General features: G+C 44.0%; 1 protein-coding gene across 1 annotated transcript in view; it reads left to right on the top strand.

Annotated features, from left to right (window-relative positions):
• Positions 1 to 26,267, top strand: part of LOC119967641 (CUB and sushi domain-containing protein 1-like) — a 2,889,858-nt gene that overhangs the window by 2,543,240 nt on the left and 320,351 nt on the right. The window contains exons 38-40 of the mRNA XM_038800434.1: positions 11,834 to 11,952; positions 16,663 to 16,732; positions 19,489 to 19,605. Coding sequence (XP_038656362.1) covers positions 11,834 to 11,952; positions 16,663 to 16,732; positions 19,489 to 19,605 — 306 coding nt within the window. The remainder of the gene's footprint in view (positions 1 to 11,833; positions 11,953 to 16,662; positions 16,733 to 19,488; positions 19,606 to 26,267) is intronic.

Genomic DNA, 26,267 nt, shown 5'->3' on the forward strand with positions numbered 1-26,267 from the left:
CCATATAAGGTCTATTTTTGGGGGTATTTTCTGTCGTAATTCTGAAACATGCCATTGTGCTGTAACTCTGGGCAAGAGGAGGAGGACGAAGAAAAGTTGATCATCTCATCCCTGCCAAACACTTCACAGAATCTGCATCGTCCACTCATTACCAAACACCAGAACAGATATTGATGCTTTGAAGCTATGGCTTGGGATTTGGTTGCAAGGGGGAACACTTAATGAGGCACAGATCATGCTTGAGGAGGATGAAGTGCAGAAGCCTTTGAAGCAACAGCAATCAATTGTCTCGAGTGCCGGCTCACTCAGCTGCTGACCCTCGTGAATCGCATCTCTCCAAGCCGGTCTAAAAATGCAGTTTGACAGATCATCATCAACAATTTATGCATTGAGTTAACAGTCTGCACAGTTTTTGAATGAAGAAATGAAGAGTTGCACTCACCCTTGCTGACCTTGTGAAGTGAACCTCTTTCCACACTGAAACCAGTTTGTGAGAGTGTTGACGCTGGCAGAGAAACTGGCAGCTATCAGCTGGTGAGTATTTGCCTGGGGTGCTTCTGCAGGGGTTTCCATGGAGGTATGAAAAATACTTGGCGAGACCTTCCAATTTATTGGTCAGATTTCCTTTCTTGAAAACAATTTTGGAACGCAATGGGTGCGATTCTCCAGAAAGATGTCTAATTGCTGTAGCGAGTGGGAACTGTCGAGAGCTTCCCAGCGCCCATCCCAGCGAGGCCCACAACGCTATTCAACGTTAATTGGTCCACTTAACGATGCCCCACAGGCTTCTTGCTGCAAATGAAGGCTCGGCAGCCAATTCTCCGAGACCGCGCTCCCTAGCCCCCCACTAACAAGGTTGAGCAGCACTTACACAGCACTTACTCCGCCAACCCCAGCCAGCTCACAATTATGGCATGGAGAAGATCAGCCCCAAGATTCGGGCACGCTGACCTGGGGAGGCTCCTGGACTCAGAAGAGGCCAGTAGGGGTGTCCTGTTTCCCCAAGGATCCCAGGGGGTGAGCCATAGGGCAGCCAGTGCTGCCTAGGACGAGGTGGCAACAGCTGTGAACTCGGGGAATGTGACCAGGAGGACTGGCGTCCAGTGCCGAAAAAGGTCAACGACCTACACCGGGCAGAGTGAGTCAACACCAATGTATCTCCTCAGGAAAAAGTCTCCCATAATCTGTGGGAGAGGGCCCAGACAAGCAGTGGGGTGCCAGACCTAAGAATCCTCATCAACTTCGAGGAGCGTGCCCTGGAGGACTAGGGTGGCCGAGGACAGATCGGTCACCTACACGGAGACGGGTGGATGCCGCAGAGGTGAGGAACCACTGGGCTCCAGCCAAAGGACCCATCAAACTTGAGTTGTTATTGCCTTACTCACTGACCCATCCCACCCACTGACTACATGTCCATTCTCCCGCAGATCCTCCAGCTGACGGCGCTAGACCACCCCGGGTGGTCCCCTCTCCGGCCTCCTAGGTGACCACCTCGGAGGAGAGCTCCGAGGATTCCACTGTTATACTTGCGACACAGCTGAGTCTGTGGAACAGAATTATCCAGAGCTGATGGAGACGATAGAGAGCAGCCGGGAGATTCAGAGGGAGGTGTCAATGTCACTCCAGCAGATCCATAGCTGATTGGAGGAATCTCAGAGGCTACAGGCGCAGGAGATGTTGCCGGCAATGCGTAGCACCAAAGCCAACACCGCTAGGGTGGCGACCGCAGTGGAGAGCCTGGTGCATGACATTGGCACCATTAGTGAAGGTGTCCAAGGCATCACGCAGTCGGTGACGACCATGTCTGAGGGTCTCGGCAGAATTTCTGCCTCGCTGGTGGCTGTGACCCAATACCAGGCTGACTTGGATGAGGTTCTGAGGGACATATCCAGCTCTCAGGTGGGAATGCCCAAGGTGCTGCAGAGCTTGTCCCAGTCACTGAGGATCATTGCCGAATGCCTTGACACGATGGTCCAGACTTCGGGGAGTTGCCAGGGTTTGCAAAACCAGATGATGCAGGAGCAGCGGGGGCTTGAACCAGCTGCCCCTCTGTCCCAAGATGAACGCCAGGGCCCTGTGGGTACCAAGCAGGAGGGGGCGTTGGGTGCAATCCCGGACCGGCCCCATAGAGTGACGATGGTGGCCACCAGCTCCCCCGAGTTCCACCCCTCTCATGTGGCCATGACTTGAAGTCAGCATATGAGACAGGGTGGCATGGCTGTGCATTTGTTGCTGACAAGTGAGCCAGGGCCCACTGGTGTCAGAGCTCCCAGAGGAACCCAGCAGGGGCATCAAAGGCCACGGGACAAGGTAAGCAACTGGCTGCCTCCACCTCATATATGCATTCTGGGGCACACCTAGATGTAACGGTAGAGCTAGGAGGGCCAACCACATTGAGGATCGCTGAGGATAGGGGGCGAGGGGGTTGGGATGGTTAGGTGGGGGGGGGAAGTGGGGGTCGGGGTGTTGGGGGCGGCACCATTGGGCGAGTGGGGACTTGTATTGCACATTAAACACCCTTGTGCACAACCAGTATGATGGCTCTGTCAGCTTCTTCTGCAATGTGGGCCAGCCGCCGAACCCTTGGCTCACCTTTCCAGGCATCTGACCCGCACCGTGGCACTCACTCACCCTCTGCCCGTGGATATGTCCCCGGAGCTATGTCACATCCCCTGGCTATTTGGATGTTAGCTGCTCCATGTTGGTGTTACCTCCCGCAGTGTTAAGACACAGTGACCAGACATCAAATTGTGATTGGGATGCTGGGCAATGAGTCCCAAATGCTACATGGCCTGCCCACCCACAGGAATACACTTAGCATGTGAGAAGTGCCCACTTAACCACAATTGCTAATTCCCTGTTTACGATAGCCTTCAGCCGCATGGCCAGAGTTCTTGGCATCGATAGGGGCTATGGGTGGTTGGTGGGGCAGATTGGCAGGGACAAGGGTTGCCCGCGGAATGGGTAAACACGCTCCAGGGGTTGACATGGTGATGCCATGTGCGGTTGAGCCCCTGGTTGCCTCCCCAGTGACTCCCCCTACAATGTCCTTGTCAGATGCCCTGATTTATATTACAAAAACAATTGTAGCTAAAGGCAGAAACAATTTATTGGCATTAACTGTGGGTCAGATATATACAAAACAACAGATAAATAACAGAACAAGCAACCTCTCTCTTCCAACCCCAGATCAGTCAGCACAATGGAAGTCATAGTCTCCAGTGATGAAACATCATTGTTTGTTGGAGTTAATACCAGAGAAGAAGAATTTTTTGGAGACATCAAAAAATTCTCCAGCAGTTTAAAAAAAATGCAAACTGATATTCCATCTGAAATAAATACGGTTTGACAGGAAAAATGGTTGCTGCAACTTGAAGTGCGTTGGTCCAATTGAAGTTAGACACTGGTGCCAAAGCCAATTTAATGAGCATTACTGAATTAAAAAATCTGAAGATTCAGCCAATTCGAAATAAATCACTTTGCTCAGAATTGTTACTCTAAGCTCCACCCACACCTGGTACGATGTAATGTTGTTGTAATATAAAGCCGGCCACCTGACAAGAAGTGGGGTTGAACTTGAGTAACAATTCTGAGCAACGTGATTTTTTCCTTTGCTTATGGAACAAAGCTTGCCAAACACTAGAATATCAAAAGATATTCCTTGTCTTGTTCTCCAAGATAGCCAGATATGTAGTGCTGACAAATAATATAAAGCTAAGACGTTTTAATCAAAACTAATTTAGTTTGCACTACATAACTTGATTAGGTTTGCACACTTTACTTGCACAGTAACAGATAATAAAATAATAGTACAGAATCTGTGATACAGTAATCGATAATCTCTCTAATTTATAAACTGCACTATAACTCAACCTCTCACTATCCTTCTACATTGAAATCTCCATCAGCTTCTCCCAGCATGCGTAGAGACACAGCCTTTTATATGATCATTTAGTAACACCATCTAGTGTTGAGTTACATGTAGTCTCTCCTGTTAACCTTTTACTACACTTGTACTATATATATTATTACACCTTTGACCACATCTTTTACACAAAAATACTTTGTCCTGATCTTTAACCTGTTTGTTGGTGTGCGAGGAGCTGCAGTTACCTTCCCACCTTTTTTGGGAAGTTTCCCACCTTTTGGGAAAAAGTGAGGCAACTGGAGTGCTTTCTACCAAGAAGACACCGCCATTACTGAGAAACATTTAACAATGCTGTGCTGCTATCTTGTGAGCCTGACAAATATTAACTGTTTGTTCCAAAGACAGCTCCGATTCCCTCAGCAACCGTTCCCTCAGCAACTGTTCCCTCAGCTTATTTTCTTTCACACGAAACACAATCTGGTCCCGAATCATGGTAGATTCCACCGCCGAAAAATTACGGCTTTAGTTTTTAACTTTAAATCACTGATGAAATGATCTATGGACTCTTCTGTAAACGTTATCACATAGCGTTCATAAATTTCATTCCTTCTGGGGATGCAGTGTGCATCTAATCTTTGCATTATTTCATTAAAATTAGTACTATCTTCATCATTTGCAAATTTAAATGTATTCAACAGAGCAATTGTTTCGGGCCCTGCGCTGTTAGGAGCATCGCTCCCTTACGTGAATCTGATTGGTCTCCTAAATTTACTGCAGTAAGAAACAGATTAAATTGCCTTTTAAACACACGCCAGTTGCTGTCCACATTACCATGAAATCTGAGACTCATTGGTGGCTTCAATGACTCCATGTTGTTAATTACTACAGTCCTCAAAATGTTTAAATCTCTGTGGATCTTGTGGCAGGCTGATAGTTTTTTTCTGTGTTTAATATCATTCAGTCCTGGTAACATGTAATGTTCTTGTCAGATGGCCTGATTTATGTTAGAAGAACACTTGTAGCTAAAGCTATAAATTATTTATTAACATTAACTGTGGGTCAAATATATACAAAACAACAAATGAATAACAGTATTAACATGCAAAGCAACCTCTCTCTTCCCGCTCCCTCATCCATTTGAGGTCACCTGACTCTAACATTCAATGATATGCTAATAAGAATCCTAGTGATCAGTCGGTGAATTACAACACAACCCTGATATCACTACATCCCCCCATCCTGCTGTGGTGGCCCACCCATGCCGAGGGTCCCCCACCCCAGCCAAGGGTCCGCCACCCCCGCCGAGCACATGGGTTGGCATCCTAGTGCCCTTGGGCTTTTTGCCTGTGACCAAAGATGGCTACTCACCTCCTTGGCTCCCCACAGAAAGCATTGCCACCAGGTTCACTTGCTGGTTGCATTGCAAACTGTTTGGCGCCTGGTGCGGTTCTCGCTTTTGGCCTCTCCTGCTATTCACCGGCCTCGCTGCACATGAGTGAGAGCGTAACAAGGCTGGGGAATCACGCACATTGTATCTTCAGCATATGTAGCCTCATTTTAAGAGGTGCACTCCTTCTTCAAATAGGCCTCAGGAGGCTTTCCGAACATTGTTCAGCAAAGGGAGTGTGAACAGGCTGCTCATTTCCCATTCCTATCAGGAGGCTGCAATGTTATTCAGGAGTAACATTCCTCAGACCTCACACTGCTGACGTCATGGAGGCTTTCTGCTTTCCCTGCTCCCGCCAAACTGATTCATTCCACGAGTTAAAATTAGGACTTTACTGTTGCATTATGAACTGCCAAGCTTAGAAATGAGTTGCTTTATAGGTCTCTGATTGTTATCAGAAAAAGGCTATTGAGTTAAATTCCCTGTCGAGTTCTGGCACTTCTTTGATCCATGCAATTTGGAGGTTGTAACTCAACGGATAGGCAATTAATTTCTCTCCTTTCTAAACTTTGTATTGGAAATGCAAGTTGTGAAATGGAGTAAAATAAGGTTGTTTAGATATTTTATAGACCACGACATTGACATCTCCCTCAGTGCCATCATGAAAGTATGGTTATGCTGTGAAGGACATGCACAAAATGAATCCCCATTCTATTTGACTGTCATGATTTGACATTGATTTTGATGTTACCTCACCACCTTGCCTGCAGTTAATGCACAGAACCTGTGTGCTTTTTGGGATGGCTTCCTTGACACTTATTTTCTGTCTGATTTATACTTATATTTGTCCCCTTTATGCTGTAATTGGCAACGTTTTTTCCCCCACAACCAGAGGGAAAATCGGCAGATATTCCCGTTGGTGTTTTAATGCTGGATAGCTTGGATAACTCCCCAATCAGAAAGTTACATAGCATCGCATAAACACAATTTTTTAAACTAATATCATAGGCCAGATGCTAGAGCTTTATTTTCCAATTAACTTGACATAACGCCCTCCAACTGAAATTCTTCAGTGTGATGATCTTCATGCCTCAATAAATGGAACTACCCACATTAGTATTCGTAATGACGCTGTGTTGAGATGAATAAAAAGAGAGACCGATCAAGAGAAGAAAAATGCAACAATGAATTTCAAAATGTAGTCTAAAAACAAGCTGCAGTACAAATAAGTACTGCTTAAAATAGCCAGTGAGTTTAACTATGATTTCACTGTTACGATTTATATTGTCATCTGAATATTTCAATTATTCCTTTCAGTTCTACAAAATTATAATAATAATCTTTATTAGTCTCATAAGTAGGCTTACATTAACACTGCAATGAAGTTACCATGAAAATCCCTCAGTCGCCACATTCCGGCGCCTGTTCGGGTACACTGAGGCAAAATTTAGAATGTCCAATTCACCTAACAGCACGTCTTTCAGGACTTGAGAGAGGAAACTGGACCACCCAGAGCAAACCCACGCAAACACTGGGAGAACGTGCAGACTCCGCACAGACAGTGACCCAAACCGGGAATCAAACTCGGGTCCCTGGTGCTGTGATGCAACAGTGCTAACCACTGCAGAGCTGATTCTGTAATCAGTGACTCCTCGTGAGCTGTGGAGCTCACATGAATCACTGATCAGAAAATTAGGTTGTGGGCCCACAATTTCCAATGATTGCTGTTCCTTTTTGTTGTGGGGCATTGGTTAAATCTTGGGAGCTGTTAAAACCCCAGCTGATGTTAATACCGAGCAAGTCAGATCCCAGAGTGAAACCTGGCTTGGTAGATCCTAGCTATAATATTTTTTTAGAAACCGTGAAGTTATGTTTCTAACATATTCACATGTCTGCCAACATACTGTTAACACAAAGAATAAAATGTTTATTAAACAAGAAAAAATGAACTATATAATGAGACAAAAAAGGTTTAAAAGATTTCAAAAAAGGTATCAGAAAATAATTAAAGTTCACACTACTGTATTTCTTTTATGCCATCAACCCTTAGAATCACAAAACTCAAGTGAATAAGTAAATATTTACCACCATCACAACGCCAAGTTTTCTTGCTTGAGTTAGCTCAGTTTCATACAATGTTCTTCCGGTGGACTAATAAGCGTTCACTAGATCCTTTTCTTCTGCTGGTATCTCTCCCTGAGACACCAATTTAACCTCACTATTACTTCAACTTCAGAGCAAACACAAGTTCCCTATGCTCAGTCCCTCAGCAGGCTTGCAGGATATGTTATTAGAGAGATTTGACCTTTGTGTGGCACGGTGGTTGGCACTGTTGCCTTACAGTGCCAGGGACCTAGTTCAATTCTGACCTTAGGTGACTGTGTAAAGTGTTCTCCCCGTGTTTGCGTGGGTTTCCTCCCACTGCTCCGGTTTCCTCCCACAGTCCAAAGATGTGCAGGTTAGCTAGAGTGACCATGTTAAATGTCCCCTTAGTGTCCAAAAGGTTAGGCGGGATTACAGCGTTGGAGTGGGGGAATGAACCTTAGTTTGGGTGCTCTTTTGGCGGATTGGTGTAGACTTGATGGGCTGAATGGCCTTCATCTGCACTGGAGGGATTATATAATTCTGCCTGCATTCTCTGGTGTACATACACTAACTGAGCCTTCGTGTTGCTCTGGCTCTGATTCTCTGATGTGGAGATGCCGGCGTTGGACTGGGATGAGCACAGTAAGAAGTCTTACAACACCAGGTTAAAGTCCAACAGGTTTGTTTCAAACACTAGCTTTACGGAGCACTGCTCCTTCACCTGAGGAAGCAGCAGTGCTCCGAAAGCTAGTGTTTGAAACAAACCTGTTGGACTTTAACCTGGTGTTGTAAGACTTCTTACTCTGATTCTCTGATCCGAGCTTGCCCCACCACTGTTGCCAACGAGAACAGAGAGTTTGGTGCTCAGCCAAAACTCCATTCAATACAATGGAGAATCCCCCCAGCATAAATGGACGGAGAATTCCAGCCACTGTCTTTCTAAGTGTCTCAAGATCCCTGTCACAAAGCAACAGCACAGATTTTACTCCCTTTTTTTTCAACTTTGCTAACCTACTAACCCTTTGGTATCCTGCCCCTCCACTTCAGCAGACTTAAAAATGCACATATACGAACAGTGCCCCAGACATCTGGGCACCCAGCTCACAAATAACTCCAAATGAAACTAAAATCAGGCTGCAACTTTCTTGACACCCATAAACAAAATCGAAATTAAACTTAAAGTAATTAATTGTTCCGAACAATACGTTTTAATGATGTCTGCATCGTTTGAAATAAGTTAACTGTAAATTGTTTTTACCGACCTTGACTATTTGCAAATATACAGCAAAGGGTACAAGCTGTCTCCATGCTTAGGACTGCAGACGGCACTGCCGAACACCAAACTAACCCCATGGTGCATGTCATGTGTTCTCTTACATCGCTATGTAGACAGTACTACAGTCAGTTCCACATTAACCCTGAATGTGTCGGACCCTTGAGTGTCCAGTCAGGAAACCCAAGCGTGTAAATATTTATTTTAAAAGGACTAAACATTTATTTTAAAAGTACTGAAAGTGTCATGTCTGTCATCATGGGAAAGAGAAAAGATAGTTTAAACTTTTGAGATGCTGCTGGTGAATGGCCTCAATCAGATCACCAACCTTTATTTTTTCTTTCAAATTTTCCTCCTCCTCTGAAGTTCCAACAAAAAAATGGAAGACACTGTTTTGTCCAGAAATTCTGAATTCTTTGCTTGTTAACAATGGTCCAATCATTGTTTCTCACCTTACATGAAATGTAATTACAATCGCTATAATTTATTATCAATTACCAGTAAAATGTTCTGTCATCCGACCAACCATTATTTCCCCAAAGGCCTAACTTTAGCTAGGATTTTCAAGCCCAAGCATAGCGAGTTTTCCCATGGTGGATTTGGTGATCCATTCAAATCCACGGTGTCTTCAGAGGGGGATTGAAGATTCTGCCAGTGGGAGGGCCCAGAAAATCCCGCCTCTGTGTCTTTGAGGCTTTTCCCTCCTTCACTGATGCTGCAGTTTTGTTATCTGTGTTCCTCCTTTACAGCTCCCAGAATTTCAATTTTATACATACTTTTAAATTATCTTTTATTTATTTTTCATGCCAAAAGAAAGAAATTGACCACACAATGGAGCTCAACACCAGTATTTTATTATCTCACACTAAAATGACAGGCTGATGGCCTGTTTCATGTGTCCGCTTTCTCCAGTGCACTTAAAATGGAGATACTTTAAGCTATAACTCCATGGGTCTTTTCTGTTCTGTGGTCATAATGTACTTCTGTTGCCATAATGTACTTATATTTAGAACAGTACAGCACAGAACAGGCCCTTCGGCCGTCGATGTTGTGCCGAGCAATGATCACCCTACTCAAACTCACGTATCCACCCTATACCCGTAACCCAACAACTCCCCCTTAACCTTACTTTTTAGGACACTACGGGCAATTTATCATGGCCAATCCACCTAACCCGCACATCTTTGGACTGTGGGAGGAAACCGGAGCACCCGGAGGAAACCCACGCACACACGGGGAGGACGTGCAGACTCCGCACAGACAGTAACCCAGCCGGGAACCGAACCTGGGACCCTGGAGCTGTGAAGCATTGATGCTAACCACCATGCTACCATGCTGCCCATATGATGCAACTTCTGTTGCATTAGCCCAATGTTAATTTTTGCAGGATGATTTAGTGGCCCACAGGTGAACTGACCTTTCTGCTGCTGATTATGATGCCAGCAGTCAGTGGGAGTGCAACAGGGTGGCAGAGCTAGCAACACCTCACCTGCTTCACTGGCACTTAAATGTCTGGATGGGGGAACAGTTAGAAATTCAAATAGTAAATGTTAATGCTGAGAACAGTTAAATAAACCTTTATTTCATACAACATTTGTTCATGGATAGACCTCTTGTCTGATGCTCTATTAAGCTACGCCTGACAATTTTGATTTTAAAAATCCACTGGGAACACATTAGTGTAATATATGAGTGATATTTATTTCTGACACATCATCTTTATGTCAAAATGACTGATCTTGGGCCATTTTATATGTCATCACAACTTGCACTGCGGCCCTCACAGCATCTTGGTTAGCTGGTCCAGCTGGAAATCAACAAAAGGATAATCTAAACTAAAAATAATTATCTTACTTGCACATTGAGAATTGTGTTTAATTAAAAATAAATCACTTGTGTCACAGCCAACATGACTTAATTGCGCCTGGTGTAGTGTTTATGAGTTACGAGGCTTGCATCATTTGGTGCTTTATTCTCTGTGACCCACTCAGATTTTGACATATCTGACATTTGTTTGACTTGTGCTTCAGAAGTTGGGTTGCAGATGGTTGAGTAAAGTTCTATAGCTCTTAGATACTGAGAGGATGTTTGGGAGAACATAGAAGGAGACAATGTTTTGATTGACAAGGGCGCAGAGCGACATGTAGGGATGACATGAAAGTAGAATAAAATCAGCCGTGATCTTATTGAATAGTGAAGCAGGCCTGGGTTGAATGACCCCCTGCTGCTGCTATTTCTTTTGCTCAAAGAGATGAGATGGAGTGCATCGGGCAAGTGGTCGCACGTTTCCACTCTGCTGACCTCTAGTTCTTGGTAATTTGACAGAATGGAGTAACGAGAATTTAAATCATGACACTATTGTTTTCAAAAATCTTTCCATTCCCTCCATGGAGTTAAACAAGAGTGTTTTTTTACAGTACATCCAGGCTCTGAATGCTAATGAATAAGTGGCTGAATAATATTGCAGCAAAAAAAATCAGCTGACAGCCTATTCCCATGTTGTTATTTACTTTGACGGTGTTCTTCACCCAACACTTCATTATCAGTTGTCACCTATTAATTGGGCTCTGTGTGGTAACCAAGAGTAATATATTAAATACTATTACACAATTAAAATGAATATATTTTCTGCCGAGCATGCATTTGTACACCGAAAGTAAGAGAATTTTTAATAAGGGCCTCCATCTTCACTGATTCGGTCAGATTCTATGTTTGAAAGAAGTAGCGCCACGAGCTGAGAATATTGCAAGTAAAGCAATATGAAGTGGTGAGCTTGCTGCTTTGATCAGACATAGCTGGGTACTTGTTTTGTTGATATTTGAAACAAAAATTACACCTCTCAACCTGTTTGGAACAGAAAATCTTGGATGAAGCAAGTCTGGTGTAAAACCCATACTCATCCATCAAACCATCTTCCTGTTCCAGATTCTAGTTTTATATTTTTATTTTATTATTCCTGATCAAGAAGAAAATACTCATCGATGTTATTATTATCAGATTCATGTTCGAAACGCATGAATTTAAGTTAGATCCCACAGATACATTTAGTTACTTTGCCAACATGTGGTCAGATACATAAACATACATTCATTAAAAATTGATTGACGTGTTTGCCTATTCCATAATTTTTTTATGCAATAGTAGATTAGGGGGTCTCCAAATGTTTAGATTTAATATTACCTTTGTTTGCTTCCAATTGAATATGTGTTTCTCACTGCAGCTGTTGGCCTTACAACCTGCCCTGATCCAGTGGTTCCGAGCAATGGCGTAAAGATTGGAGACAGATACTTTGTGAACGATGTGGTGTCCTTCAGCTGTGAGTCTGGCTATACTCTGCAAGTAAGTTCAAGGAGCCACTTTGTTGCTGTACGGCTATGTACAGTATTACCATGAATCTTTGTTCTGCACTGTTGCAAAGGGTGCACATTCACATCAACTCTGTTTATCTGGTGTAACTACTTACAAGATTGGTGTGGGTGTAATTTTAACAATTCTTATTGCAGTGTTGCACAGGTGTGCATAATTGTATTACACTACTTCTGTAATGTGCCACATGAATAATTATGCTCAGAATATTCATTCGAATTGATGATTTTCCCAAAGAACCTAATTTGTAAACTCTGGATGTCAAGGATTCCTGATTTGTCAAAAGTAAGTTTTCTCCTTCCTTGTGACATCTGTTATATCGTAATTGGAATACAGAAAATAAATGCAGTGCCCATGAATGTAGTTTCCAAGTGTATTGCTTTAACTAATTTCTCTTACCCTAGTTCTGCCCCCAACACACAGTCATAGAGTGTACCTTCTATCCCAGTAATGGGCTGCTGAAAAGGTACATTAAGCTCTGATCAAAATGTCCTGCAGGACCTGGAATACCTAAAGACTAGCTTGAGAAATGTGACATTTTAGTCATTTTCTTTTTTCTCTTTGAACCAGCTGCTTGATCTGACTCTGCAGGGATTCAGTCATCCAGTTCCTAACTAAAAATGACAAGAGTTGAGTCTAAAGGTTAACAGCTATGATTAGTGAACAATGGGTGTGCCTTTTGTTTGTCTTATTCTGGTCTCCATTGAATATGCTAGTCACATAATTGTCAGTTTGTGCAGCTCTCAAAGAAAGAACTTGTCTATTTTAGGTCCTTAAAAATATTATCATGCAGTATGTAAAAATGGAACATTATGTTCTCAGCAATGCCATTTTAACATAATGTACTTGCTGCCACATGCGACCATGAATCATTTAAAATCATTTACAGCCCACCATCTTGCATAAAGCTTCAAAGGAAGCATTTTTCTCAAAAGAAAAGAACTTCTCAGGCAAAAATGCTATCAACATCACATGCTTTTGTTTCATGATTAAATGTATTTTAAAAAAAATTTGAGGCTTTTCAAAAATTAAGGAACCAATCATAAAAGAGTAATTTTCATCTCATAGAATGATCAACCATTTTGCTACTTCTTTATAGTTGATATCCTTGTTGAGTACATTTTTTTGGATGGTCATGATGTATCATGGTTATTTGGGTATATTTGAGAAACTGGTTTGCATCGAATCAGATACTTCCCCATGCAATTTGACGGCAGGCGTTAATTCAAGACTATGAGGTTATATGTTTCCATGAGTGGATGAGTCTAAAAGTAGGTCAACAATATAAGACAATCGGGTGAAAAGAAACTCATTTTGGAGGTGGGTTGAATAGCCTGTATCTGTGATTTAAATTCCATTGATTGTCATGTAAAATCACCACCCAAATTACTTCACAAGATTGTTTTGGATGGAGAAGACCTTTGTTCCAATTGATAGGATCTTTCCAGAATGCCAGCTTTGCTATTTCATGCTATTCCATCTGGATGTTTCTGGAATGAGTCCAGTGCTCTGCTTTCGACCGTGACTTACACCATCCATACACAAAACCGAACCCGGTCCCCAGAACCTCCAACTCTTGATTTTCTCTCTAAAAACAGTGAAATAAATTTGCGGCTTGAAATCTGAGCTTTGCTAGATAGGGGCTTGGATTATCATCTGAACGAGTTGGGAGAATACCACGCTCCGCAGATGCAACTTTTATGAATGGTTGCCTAGTCATCAGATTTTCGGTCCTTGGGAAGCGGGCTAGATTACAAGTCGGGCAGGTGACCCTAGATGTAGTGGGGATAATACAGAAAATAGAGACAGGCTGGGTTGAAGGTCTGCCAAAGGACACAAGGGTTGTGTCCACCCAACTACACTCCTCATGCACCATCCATGCCATTTCATTCCTTGTACCCACCCCCCCCTAAGTCCATGCTGACATAGCTCTAGGGCTCGCACGCCCTCCATGCCAACCTTTGCTCTATACACACCCCCATGGCTCTTAGGCATTAGATAAAACAAAGTTCACAAAAATAAAGTTCGAAGTCATTATTGCCGACTGAGCTACTTTGAAAAAGAAATTCAGGAAAAAAAACATTTATTACATTTGTATTATTTCACTGACATAAAGCCTTATTACACTAAACATTTAATTCAGGCACACAATTCCTTATAACAACAAGTATGGGAACTCATAGTCCCACTCCAAAGAGTCTGCAACCATTTATAGCAGTCAATCAAACTGAAATGGCAGGCACCATACTGTAATAATGGATGGCTGGGGAATCACTCTTGCAATACTAAACCAGTAATGGAAGCCCTCTGGATTATGTCAACAGACAAAGTAAAATAGCAAGCAATGATTTTTCTTTTAACACGAGATACATTGATATCAAATATTTAAAGGGCAGGACTTTTAAATTCCTTGACAGATCTCTTTGATAGGTGCTTTTGACAATTCCTCTTATCACCTTTGGCAGTTGATTTTGGCCATTGAGCTGCAAAGTCAAGTCAATGCACTTTCTACGCACACTGATGTCTATTTTAACAATTCAAAACAATATCTGACCTCCTTCAAAGATCAACTTACCTCCTGCAGAACGTGTCCCAGGACCAGATCTAAAGGGCAACCCTACCTCTTCTCCAACAAGGTACCCCGGCTTTCCAAAGAAAAGCACAAAGTTCAGACCAGCCCTTATCAGATCTAGTCTGCACATTTCAGGTTTTCAAACATCTGGGATTCGAAAATCTGACTTCAACAGAAGCAGCAGATAATTTAAATGGCCAGCGCCTTCGCGAACCATGCATGCACAAAATATAAATGACCCGCAATCCTGTCCCCGCAAAAAGGAAAAATGCTAAGTTCAGGGCTTGCATTGTCAGAAGCCACATTGTCTTGATTTTACATCTTGGGTGAGACGTACTGGCAGCCACTGGCAGTGGAAATGTCCGCATCCAGTGCATGTCCATCTGTTGATGGGTGATGAAAATGACAAAGAAAGATTCATGAATGTGCTGTAATTACTGCTACTTTATTGAACTGTAACCTAGTCTATTATGAGGGAATCCTAGGTTCAATATTTCAGTTCAATATTACTTTACTCTTTTAAGACCAGCACATATGGCTTTTCTTTTTGCTGCTGTGTAGAATAATTCTGAATTGCACTGCTAAATTTTGGAGCTCGGGGGTGGTCCCTGCTGATGTATTAAAATACATTATTATTAAACAGTTTTACCTCATATGTGCCTCGCCATAAAGTTTCATGCAGCTTTGGTGCACTTATGATCTCTAAATGAAAAATGACTTCAACCAAAGCAGGCCAGGAAAATTCTTTAAATAATTACTGGACGTGATAGAAAGAATGCTTGACAGGCTCCCAGATGAAAAGGTGACATCTAAACTCCAATAAAATTTTAATTCAATGCACAGGCGTTCTTATTTACATTTTCATGGGCCCAAACGTCTGAATGTGGATGGGGAAATTAGTCTTAAGATCATTTTTTTCCCCCTTCCTCTCTCATCTGTGGGCAAGTGGAAAGTGATGGGAATATACCCACTCAAAAAATATCACAATGCATGCAATAATGACTGGCCATTCACCCATAGTATAGGGAATTCTATGTTGCATTATTTCTGTACTTCAGGCAGTTGTTACAAACTTGATTGGCAGGAAAATACCAGCAGATGCATCAAGCCTGTCTCACCTCATGATGGCTGGATCATCATGGCTAAACACTTCTTACTACTACCTCCAAAGAAATACAATCTCCTGGGAGAGTGTGAAAATAATAATGGAAAGAATATTGTGGAAAATTTCAGCCCAAACACACACCCCATCCCCCCACCCCCAAGAATAAAACTATGAGATCTCGTGGACCAACTGTAGCCAAAAAGACAATTAACCTTTTATATTATGCAATGTTTACTCCTGAACAAGTCCAGCTCCCTCTTGACATGTAGAGACTCCGTGCCCACCACAAAAGCTCACTATTCCGGGCAAAGAAGAATTTCCTAACATTCATCTTATTCCTGCTCTTTTATTGTACCTGGTACTCTCTGTTAAACTGATATTATTTTCCAATAGGGATTTATCAAGCCCCTGAATTATTTTTATAAACCTCTGTCAAGTTATATTTAAGTCTGCACTGCTCTAAAGTAAATACACAATGTTCCTTATGTCTATCTATGTAGCTCAGGTTCTTTCAGATCACCCATCACATGCAAGGTGGTGGCAAAATTGGGTACAGTACTCCCAGTGGAGTCTAACCAGTGACCTGCAGAATGATAGAATGTTGTCCTTTGATTCACATTGAAATGGATTCATTAATACAACATTTTAGCTTCATCTACATTGTCATAGACCTTCTATAATCTGTGCATAACAGTACCTGTCTTTTCTCTTCCAATCCGTTTTATTATCGTTCCCTGCAAATGATGCATGTATTGTGTGTAGACCCTATCAATATGTATGACATTACAGCACAACTCTGGCATTAGATATTCAGATCTTAAAGGCTCATCATTTATCTATTAATCCTTTGGAGGCGAGCGATGTAGTCATGTTTATCAATCCTCCCTTTGGAATGAAGTAATAAAACTCCATGTCAATATTAAAGGCATTCGTTTGCCAGGGAATGTTTTTTGGCTTTTGATCAACTGCTAACTGGTATATGGTCGGATTTCTTCTTACTTCCTAGGGAAATGCCCATGTTTCCTGTATGCCTGGAACGGTTCGCCGTTGGAACTATCCACCTCCAATCTGCATCGGTAAGTGGGGGAAGATCCCTCTCAGTTGGGGAATTGTCTATCTTAGTGATAAAAAAAAGGATTATGGTGCAATACTTGGTATATGACCTGCTGTTATAGTCTAGATGTGCCAAAGCACATTGTAACATTCCCACTCCCAGACTAACCAATCAAATAACTCAGCATGGACTGGGCTTGTACCTCCTATCTAGCTGATATTACTGGGCTTCTTTTTTTTTCTATTACTAATTGAACCAGTTGTAAAGTGCCATTTTGTTTGTTCTAAACAATCACATGCATTTGCATCCATTTTGGACTTCAGAAAACACAAAATTAGTATTAAAAAAAAAATTGTCTGAGAAGGTCCTGTTTGATGGTCGCAAATTGAAAATTGCCATGCGATTCACTCCTGGGCTGCTGAAGTTGAAATTACCGAACCATGGCAAAACCTGATAGCAGGTTATCTGAGAGAGAAAACAACTGATGCATGCCCAACAGAGGCACTGCAGCTTGCCTGGAGGGTGCCTCAGCAATCCAAGTAATATGCTGCCAGGCAGAATACCAGGTTGCTGTGAGTTACTGCATGTCCCTTGAAGCACTGGTATCCAGAGACAAGATGGTAGTGGTCTGTGTCTGCGTAACAGTAAGCTGAGCTTGTCTGACTTCAGTCGTAAACTTTTACCTCGGGGCCCTGATGTTCAGTGTCTTGTGTCGGCATTGAAAGGAGTTGAAACTTCAATCACCAGGCACTGCACCACAGTTGGGTTTGCAAAGGTCCTTGTGGCATTGGCCATCATTCCTACACAGGAAAGGATAGGGTCTAATCACTTCACAAAGGCTTGTGCCAAGTTGGCACCAGACATCTCTGTGCTCTTTTGACATTGACAGGCTGCCAAAAACAATCTGTAGCCAACCCACAAGTTGTTCCATGTGCATACTGAGTAGCTATCTTCTCCAGGTCCCTCATATAAAAGTCCTCATTGCAATTCTCTGCACCAGAACTCATGCAACCTCGTCCTCTGTCGAGTTGGTGCTCGAGCTCACTGGCTGCAGGACACTTGAGTTTGGTATCTCACCACATGCAGATCCCACCTCCAAGCTAGCCTCCAGAGTACGAGCTCTGTCAGTGCTGGAGCTGGTAGCTGCAAGGTTGTGACTGAGACACACTTTTTCTTCTTCACCGCTGTCTTTCAGATTTTTCACTTCTTTGTTTTCCATCGCTGCCTGGTCAGGTGGCAGCTCTTGGGTGTCTGTCTGAAATGGGAGAGACACAAGGGTGATGGTTTTGGTTAAAAAAAAAGAGGGGGAAAGGCAGAGGTACATGCTTAATCCATCTGGACCTTGTAAAACATAAGAGATTGTGTGATGACAAGGAAGTGGGAGAAAGGAGTCGGTATGAGCATATGGTTAACTTCATAGATTTCAAACCTGTTGCTGACCACAGCCTCAGTCCAGCCTCCCCGAACATGCGCCGGAATATGGCGACTGGGGGCTTTTCACAGTAACTTCATTTGAAGCCTACTTGTGACAATAAGCGATTTTCATTTCATTTCAGTCATTATTATTCTATAATGGTGAGCACTGTCTTCTCCATTGGAATAATAACATGCAGCCCCTCCTGTCCCCACCAGTTATACGCTCCCGCCTCCAGTTGTGCACCACATTGTCTGTCACAGAGACCAAAGCATACCAGTGAGTGGGTGCAATCTGTTGGATAATGTGGATGTCCTGATTGAATGACTGTCTTTGTGTGCAGGCTGTAAGATGTGAGTGAAGCTTGCAGCAGTTCTAATTGCATGCAGGAAAGGTGCAGCTATGAATGTTAGGTATGAGTCATGATTGATAGAGGTTGGTGGGAGTGTGGAGCAGTCCGCAGTCTGTGAAACTAGTGCTGCAGTAAGTGGAACATGGTGTTTGAAGTTTAAGTTACTGATTGTGACCATTTATATCAGATCATTACATTTCTTGTGGCATTACAATGATGTATTTGGAGACAGTCTCCTGGCATCAGACACTGCAATAATCTAGTCCCAGTGCCTTGGTCTGCAAGGTCTCCTAGATCCCTGTAGATAGATAGACCTCTTTCCTCCTGTCCATCTCCTCCTCCAGTGTCCAGCCTACTGTAGTGTTTCCCAATAATTCAGCCAGCGTTCAGTAGCGCGGGCTGTACTTCACTATTTCTGCAGATTAATAAGCAGCATGAGATTTGTGTGCCTGTCGGCATCCAAAGCAACTGACCTGGCTTAATTACACACTAAGATTGCCAAGTCTATTTTGTGGCTTCGTCCAAGTTTTCAGTGTTAATGGAGGTCATGTTTCTGTGAGTTAATTGCTAAGTTTCAATTCAAACAAGTGTAGGAAAGTGCAAAATTTAAAAGAAGGTCCATGGTCAGCAGGTTCACATGCTGGCACAATGTACCACTGGTGTATATACAGGATAGATCTGTTCCGAGCTGGTGAAATTACGCGTGTCTCCCAGATGGTTAAGGTGTAACCTGTTTATGTTAATAGGTTAAAGCTACAATGGAACCTTTCTTTAGTGCAGTCTCGGAGCGTTAAAGGTGCCTGAAAAATGCAAGTTGTAACTGAGCCCAATTACATCTTGAACTTTGACAACGATGCAACTTTCAATTTCACAATTTTTACACTTTGAATTTTTTCAGTGAAAAACCTAAGCAGTCATGATAATTGGGGGGGGGGGGGGGGGGGGGGGGAGCATGTAGGCCATGGAACAGCCATGGAATAAATTACTAACATGCATTTTTCTTGTTAATCAGCGAGATGCGGAGGGACATTGACTGACATGAACAATATCATCCTGAGTCCTGGGTTTCCTGGAAATTATCCAAGCAACTTGGATTGTTCGTGGAAGATTTTATTACCCATTGGATATGGTAAGAAAACTAAAGTGAATGTGTTGGTGTATTCAATGGTTATACAGCATTTGTGAATGCCGGTTGCATCTTTGAAAGTCAGTTTGGAATGAAGACGTTATGTTGGGGCACTGTCCTACTTTGATCCATCAACGGTAACAGATTTCTTCAGTACGTTTCTGAATCTTTGTTCATTTATAAGCATCTTTATTTCATGCAGTTACTTTATGAAAAATAATAGGCACTAATCCATGAATGCACTCTGCTGCATCTATTTTTAATGAGTGTAATGTCTGTAGAATCTTGATTTCTACAAGGGGACAAGACATATTTGCAGGAACCTGGGAGCAAGTGATGGGCTCGGCCTGGTCAGGGAACCACCAGTCTTAATGACACGATGCACCTGGTGAGACTCTTGGCGACTTTAACCTCCTCATTAGAAAGTGGCAGTGAGTATCGGGCGATAGAACTCATGGTAATAGTTGATAAGAGGATGGAGAGGAAACCACACTTCAGGATGTGGGTAAGGGTCTGGCCATATTTGTGGAATGATATAGAGAGAAAGACTCTTCACAATCAGGGCGTAGAGGATGAATGGGGAATATTGTGATCAGGAGAGATGGGTGGGGTGAAAGCATTTGATTGTGGAGGGAAGGGGTGGATGGCAGGGAAAATGCTGGCCACGACTGGGGGGGGGGGGGGGGGGGGGGGGGGGGGGGGGGGGGCTGACGCAAATGGGACGAGCCCTCCTGACCCTCAAGGAAGACTAAACTCAAAACATTTAAATATCAGCCCTGGATCCAATTTGGAACAGGTTCACCACATGGAAAGTGCATCATTGATCACTCTGCCTCACCCAAGCTCAAGCTTTCACCTAAAATTTTAGAGGTGATTCTTATTATATGATGAGACCTATTTAAAAGAGCCGGGAAAGGAGATTGGATCTGGGAGATAAAAGAGCGTAAGGAAGAGCGAGTCAGAAAGCAGAACCGGGAGGAGAAGTGTGAGAAAGAGTGAAAATGAGAGGAGAGTCGTGAGGAGAAAATGACACAAGAAAGAGTGAGACTGAGAGCGGAGCCAGGGGAGAAAAACTGAAAGAAAGAGCAAGACTGAGAGTGGAGCCAGGAGATAAAAGAGCGCGAGACTGAGAGTGGAGCCAGGAGATAAAAGAGTGCGAGACTGAGAGTGGAGCCAGGAGATAAAAGAGCACGAGATTGAGAGTGGATCCAGGAGATAAAAGAGCGCGAGAAAGTGCAAGACTGAGAGTGGAGGCAAAGATAAGTGATTGCAAGAAATGAATGAGATGAAGAGTGGAGCAGCATAATAAAAGTGGGAGACTGAGAGCACAGTCACGGAACTAAAAACGTGAGAGAGAAAGCGAGACTGAGAGCAGAGCTGGGAGATAAAGAGTGTAAGAAATAATGGGACTGAGATAACCGGAGATAACCGAGTATGTGAAAAAGTGAGACTGAGAGTGGAGCTGGGAGCTAAAAGAGAATGAGAAAGAGCGAGAGTGAGAAAGAGCAAGAGTGAGAAAGAGTGAGACTGAGAGTGGAGCTGGGAGGTAAAAAAGTGCAAGAAAAAGCAAGACAGAGCGGAGCTGGGTGATAAAAGTGTAAGAAAGAACGAGACAGAGTGCAGACAGAGTGTTGGGAGTTAAAAGACCATGAGAGAGAGCAAGACTGAGAACAGAGCTGGGAGATAAACAGCGTGAGAAGGAGCAAGACGGAGAGCGGAGCTGGGTGATAAACAGCGTGAGAAGGAGCAAGACGGAGAGCGGAGCTGGGTGATAAAAGAGCAGGAGAAGGAGCAAGACGGAGAGCGGAGCTGGGTGATAAAAGAGCGTGAGAAGGAGCAAGACGGAGAGCGGAGCTGGGTGATAACAGAGCAGGAGAAGGAGCAAGACGGAGAGCGGAGCTGGGTGATAAAAGAGCGTGAGAAGGAGCAAGACGGAGAGCGGAGCTGGGTGATAACAGAGCAGGAGAAGGAGCAAGACGGAGAGCGGAGCTGGGTGATAAAAGAGCGTGAGAAGGAGCAAGACGGAGAGCGGAGCTGGGTGATAAAAGAGCGTGAGAAGGAGCAAGACGGAGAGCGGAGCTGGGTGATAAAAGAGCATGAGAAGGAGCAAGACGGAGAGCGGAGCTGGGTGATAACAGAGCAGGAGAAAGAGCAAGACGGAGAGCGGAGCTGGGTGATAAAAGAGCGCAAGAAAGAGCATACTGAGAGTGCTGCCAGGAGATAAAAGAGCGCGAGAAAAAGTAAAACTGAGAAAGGAGCTGGTAGATGAACGAGAATGAGAAAGAGCAAGACTGCAAACAGAGCCGGGGCGTTAAGAGCTTGAAAAAGGGCGAGACTACAAATTGAACTGGGAGATAAAAGAGTGTAAGAAAGAGCAAGACGGAGAGTGGAGCCAGGAGATAAAAGAGAATGAGAAAGAGCAAAACTGAAAATGTTGCCGGGTAGATAAAATACCTTGAAAATGATTGACACTGAGATCGGAGCCAGGAGGATAAAAGAGCGTGAGGAAGAGTGAGACTGCTGGGGACCCTGTGCACCTTCTATGAGGTGCAGAATATCATGGATAACATGTATAGAGAGGTGTTTACACAGCAGGCTCAGACTCCACAAGCAATAAGGGAATGGATGACCACCAGGCAGCACAAGAGGATTAGACAGGCAGTGCAGGAATCTCCTGTGGCCACTCCCCTGTAAAACAGTTCTACCACTTTTAGTACAGTTGGTGGGTCGGGTGGGGGGAGGGGGGGTGGAATGGCCTTTCAGGGGAAAGCAGCTACAGCCTAATTCATGACACCACGGTTGGCTCTGCTGCACAGGGGAGGAGTTAAAATGTGGGAATGCATTAGTTAGAGGAGATTCAATTGCAAGGCATTTCTGTGGCTGCAAATGAGACTCCAGGATGGTGGTTGCCTACCTGGTGCTAGATTCAATGATGTCTCAAGAGTAGCTGCAGGACATTCTGGAGGGGGAGGGTGAATAGCCAGTGGTTGGGTACACATTGGTGCAAATGTCATAAGTTATATTAAAAGATGAGTCTGAAAAGCAGAATATAGGGAGTTAAAAGTCGGACTTCAAAGGTAGTAATCTCAGGACTACTACCAGGGCCACATGCTAGTCAGAGCAGGTATATTGGATGAATACATGGCTAATGGGATGTTGCAAGGGGGAGAGTTTCAGATTCCTGAAAAATTAGGACCGGTTCAGGGGGAGGTGGGACCATTACAAACTGGATGGGTTACACCTGGGCAGGACCAGGATTGATGTCCTCAGGGGAATATTTAATAGAGTGGTTGGGGAGGGTGTAAACTAAATTTGCAAGGGGATGGAACCTATGAAAGGAGTCAGAGGAGGGGAAACATGGACAAAAACAAAAGACAGAAAGGAGAATAAGAAAAGTGATCGGCAAAGAAATAAAGGGCCAGGATCAAATAAGGCCACAGTGAATAATAATGTAAAGGGACAAAGAATGTTAAAAAGACAAGTCTTAAGGCTTTGTGCCTTAATGTGGGGAGGATTTGCAATAAAGTGGATGAGTTAATTGCGCAAAAAGATGCAAACGGGTATGATACAGTCGGGGTTACCGAGACATGGCTGCAGACTGACCAAAGATGGGAATTGAACATCCAGAGTATTCAGTATTTAGGAAGGACAAACAAAAAGGAGAAGGTGGTGGGGTTGCATTATGGGTTAAAAAGGGAATTAAGACAACAGTGAGGAAGGATATCAGCTCTGATGTTGTGGAATCTGTATTGCTAGAATTAAGAAAGACCAAAGGGCAAAAGCATTACTGGGCATTGTATATAGACCGCCAAACTGTAGTGGTCATGTTGGGAATGGTATTAAACAGGAAATTAGAGACATGTGATAAAGGAACATCTGTAATTATGGGTGAATTTGATCGACATATAGATTTGTCGAATCAAATTAGTAACAATACCAGAAAGGAGGAATTCCGACAGTGTATATGGAATGTTTTCTGGACCAATACTTTTGACTCTTAAATCAGTAGTAGAAATTGCCACATGTATGGAGCTGACAGCAAAAGAAGCTTCCCAGATAGGAGCTGGAGCAAAGATCCACAAAAACAAGTCTGCAAGAGTACAACCAAGCCATTGATGTGCATAAGTTTGACAGTGGGGGAATGCTGGAGAGAAAATAAGCACAAGAACTATGGCAAAAATGGCCATATTACCAAAGAATGCAGAGCTGGGCTGAGAAGTGGCAGATGGAGTTTAACCCTGACAAGTGTGAGGTTGTCCATTTTGGAAGGACAAATCTGAATGCGGAATACAGGGTTAATGGTAGGGTTCTTGGCAATGTGGAGGAGCAGAGAGATCTTGGGGTCTATGTTCATAGTTCTTTGAAAGTTGCCACTCAAGTGGATAGAGCTGTGAAGAAGGCCTATGGTGTGCTAGCGTTCATTAGCAGAGGGATTGAATTTAAGAGCCGTGAGGTGATGATGCAGCTGTACAAAACCTTGGTCAGGCCACATTTGGAGTACTGTGTGCAGTTCTGGTCACCTCATTTTAGGAAGGATGTGGAAGCTTTGGAAAAGGTGCAAAGGAGATTTACCAGGATGTTGCCTGGAATGGAGAGTAGGTCATACGAGGAAAGGTTGAGGGTGCTAGGCCTTCTCTCATTAGAACGGAGAAGGATGAGGGGCGACTTGATAGAAGTTTATAAGATGATCAGGGGAATAGATAGAGTAGACAGTCAGAGACTTTTTCCCTGGGTGGAACAAACCATTACAAGGGGACATAAATTTAAGATAAATGGTGGAAGATATAGAGGGATTATCAGAGGTAGGTTCTTTACCCAGAGAGTAGTGGGGGCATGGAATGCACTGCCTGTGGTAGTAGTTGAGTCGGAAAAGTTAGGGACCTTCAAGCGGCTATTGGATAGGTACTTGGATTAGGGTAGAATAATGGAGTGTAGGTTAACTTCTTAAGGGCAGCACGGTAGCATTGTGGATAGCACAATTGCTTCACAGCTCCAGGGTCCCAAGTTCGATTTCGACTTGGGTCACTGTCTGTGTGGAGTCTGCACATCCTCCCCGTGACTGCGTGGGTTTCCTCCGGTTTCCTCCCACAGTCCAAAGATGTGCAGGTTGGGTGGATTGGCCATGAAAAATTGTCCAAAATTCTATGATTAACCTAGGACAAAAGTTTGGCGCAACATCGTGGGCTGAAGGGCCTGTTCTGTGCTGTATTTCTCTATCTATGTTGGACATGGAAAACTTCACCAACTCAAGACGTGTAAGAAAAAGAAAACATCTAAGTTGAGTCTACAAGATGACAGACAGAGGTTAAGACCTTCAGCAGCAATGTACCTGAACAATTTCAAGAGCTGAAACTAGGGGTGCGATTCTCCCATGCCGCGCCGTATGGGAGAATCGGTGTTCACTCCATTTTTTCCCGCAGCGCCGTCCGACGCCGGCAGGCGATTCGCCAAGGAGCGGAGAATTGGCGCCATTTGTTCTGGCTGGTTTGGCACGGCGCCAGTCGCTGTCCGGTGCCGGGCTGCCGATTTTCCAGCCTTGATGGGCCGAATGGCCGTGCGGAAATGGCAGAGTCCCGCCGGCGCCATTCACCCCTGCTCGCAGCCGGCGGGAACTCTGCGTGTAGGGTCAGCGGGGCGGCCTGTGGGGCGAGGAAAAGCGCTCCTTCACCAGGAAGGGCCTCCGATGGGGTCTGGTCTCTCCAGCCCTGGCCTATTTTATTACGCCGCCGGCCCCTGAACCCCCACGCCATGTTGCATCGGGGCCGGCGTGCTGAGGACGTCCCCCGTGCATTCGTGGGTTGGCACGGCCCAACTGCACATGGGTTGGCGCAGCGCCCAATTGGTGCCAGGAAGGGAGGCTGGAGCCGCGTGAACCACTCCAGCGCCGTGCTGGCACCCTGTGTGGACCAGAATCCCTACTACCTGCACCCGTTTCGCGCCATCGTGAAACGCGAAATGTTTCCATTTCGGAGAATTGCGCCCGAGATGTCTCATCAGTACAAGGAGATCAACAACATTTCTAGGTATTCACAAATCTTAATGGTAACCAAGTCACAATGGAAGTGGGCACAGGAGTGGCTGTATGCTTGCATAATAAGATCCTTAACCAACCAATGAGGGATATCCTGATGTGGTGAGAATGAAAGAATTGTCCAGCAGTTATTTTTGTGGCCAGGATTAGATGTTCAAATTAAATAAACTACGGCATTGTCAGTCCAGTGAAAACTGAGAAACACTATTCTGCTGCAACCTTTACAACTGTGGGAATGGCCAAAACAGCCATGGCAGAAAATACACATGGACTACGTTGGTGAAACATTGTTGTGGTCACTCCAGCCCCACGTGCCCGAATTCGCAGCACAAGTTTTTTTTTGATCCATTCAAGGGAAGTGGGCATCGCTGGCTGGGCCAACATTTCCTGGCCATCTCTGAGAGTATTTATGAGTCAACCACATTGCTGTGGGTCTGGAGTCACTTGTAGGCCAGAACAAGGAGGAATAACTGATTTCTTTCACTAAAGGGCAATAATGAACCAGATGGGTTTTTATGACAATCGACATTGGTTTCATGGTCATCATTAATTTGGTTTCATGGTCATCATTAATTTTTTATTAAATTCAAATTCCACCATCTGCCCAGGCGGGATTCGAATCCAGGTCCCCACA

This window comes from Scyliorhinus canicula, chromosome 6 (assembly GCF_902713615.1).
Source record: "Scyliorhinus canicula chromosome 6, sScyCan1.1, whole genome shotgun sequence".
NCBI classification, from domain to species: Eukaryota; Metazoa; Chordata; class Chondrichthyes; order Carcharhiniformes; family Scyliorhinidae; genus Scyliorhinus; species Scyliorhinus canicula.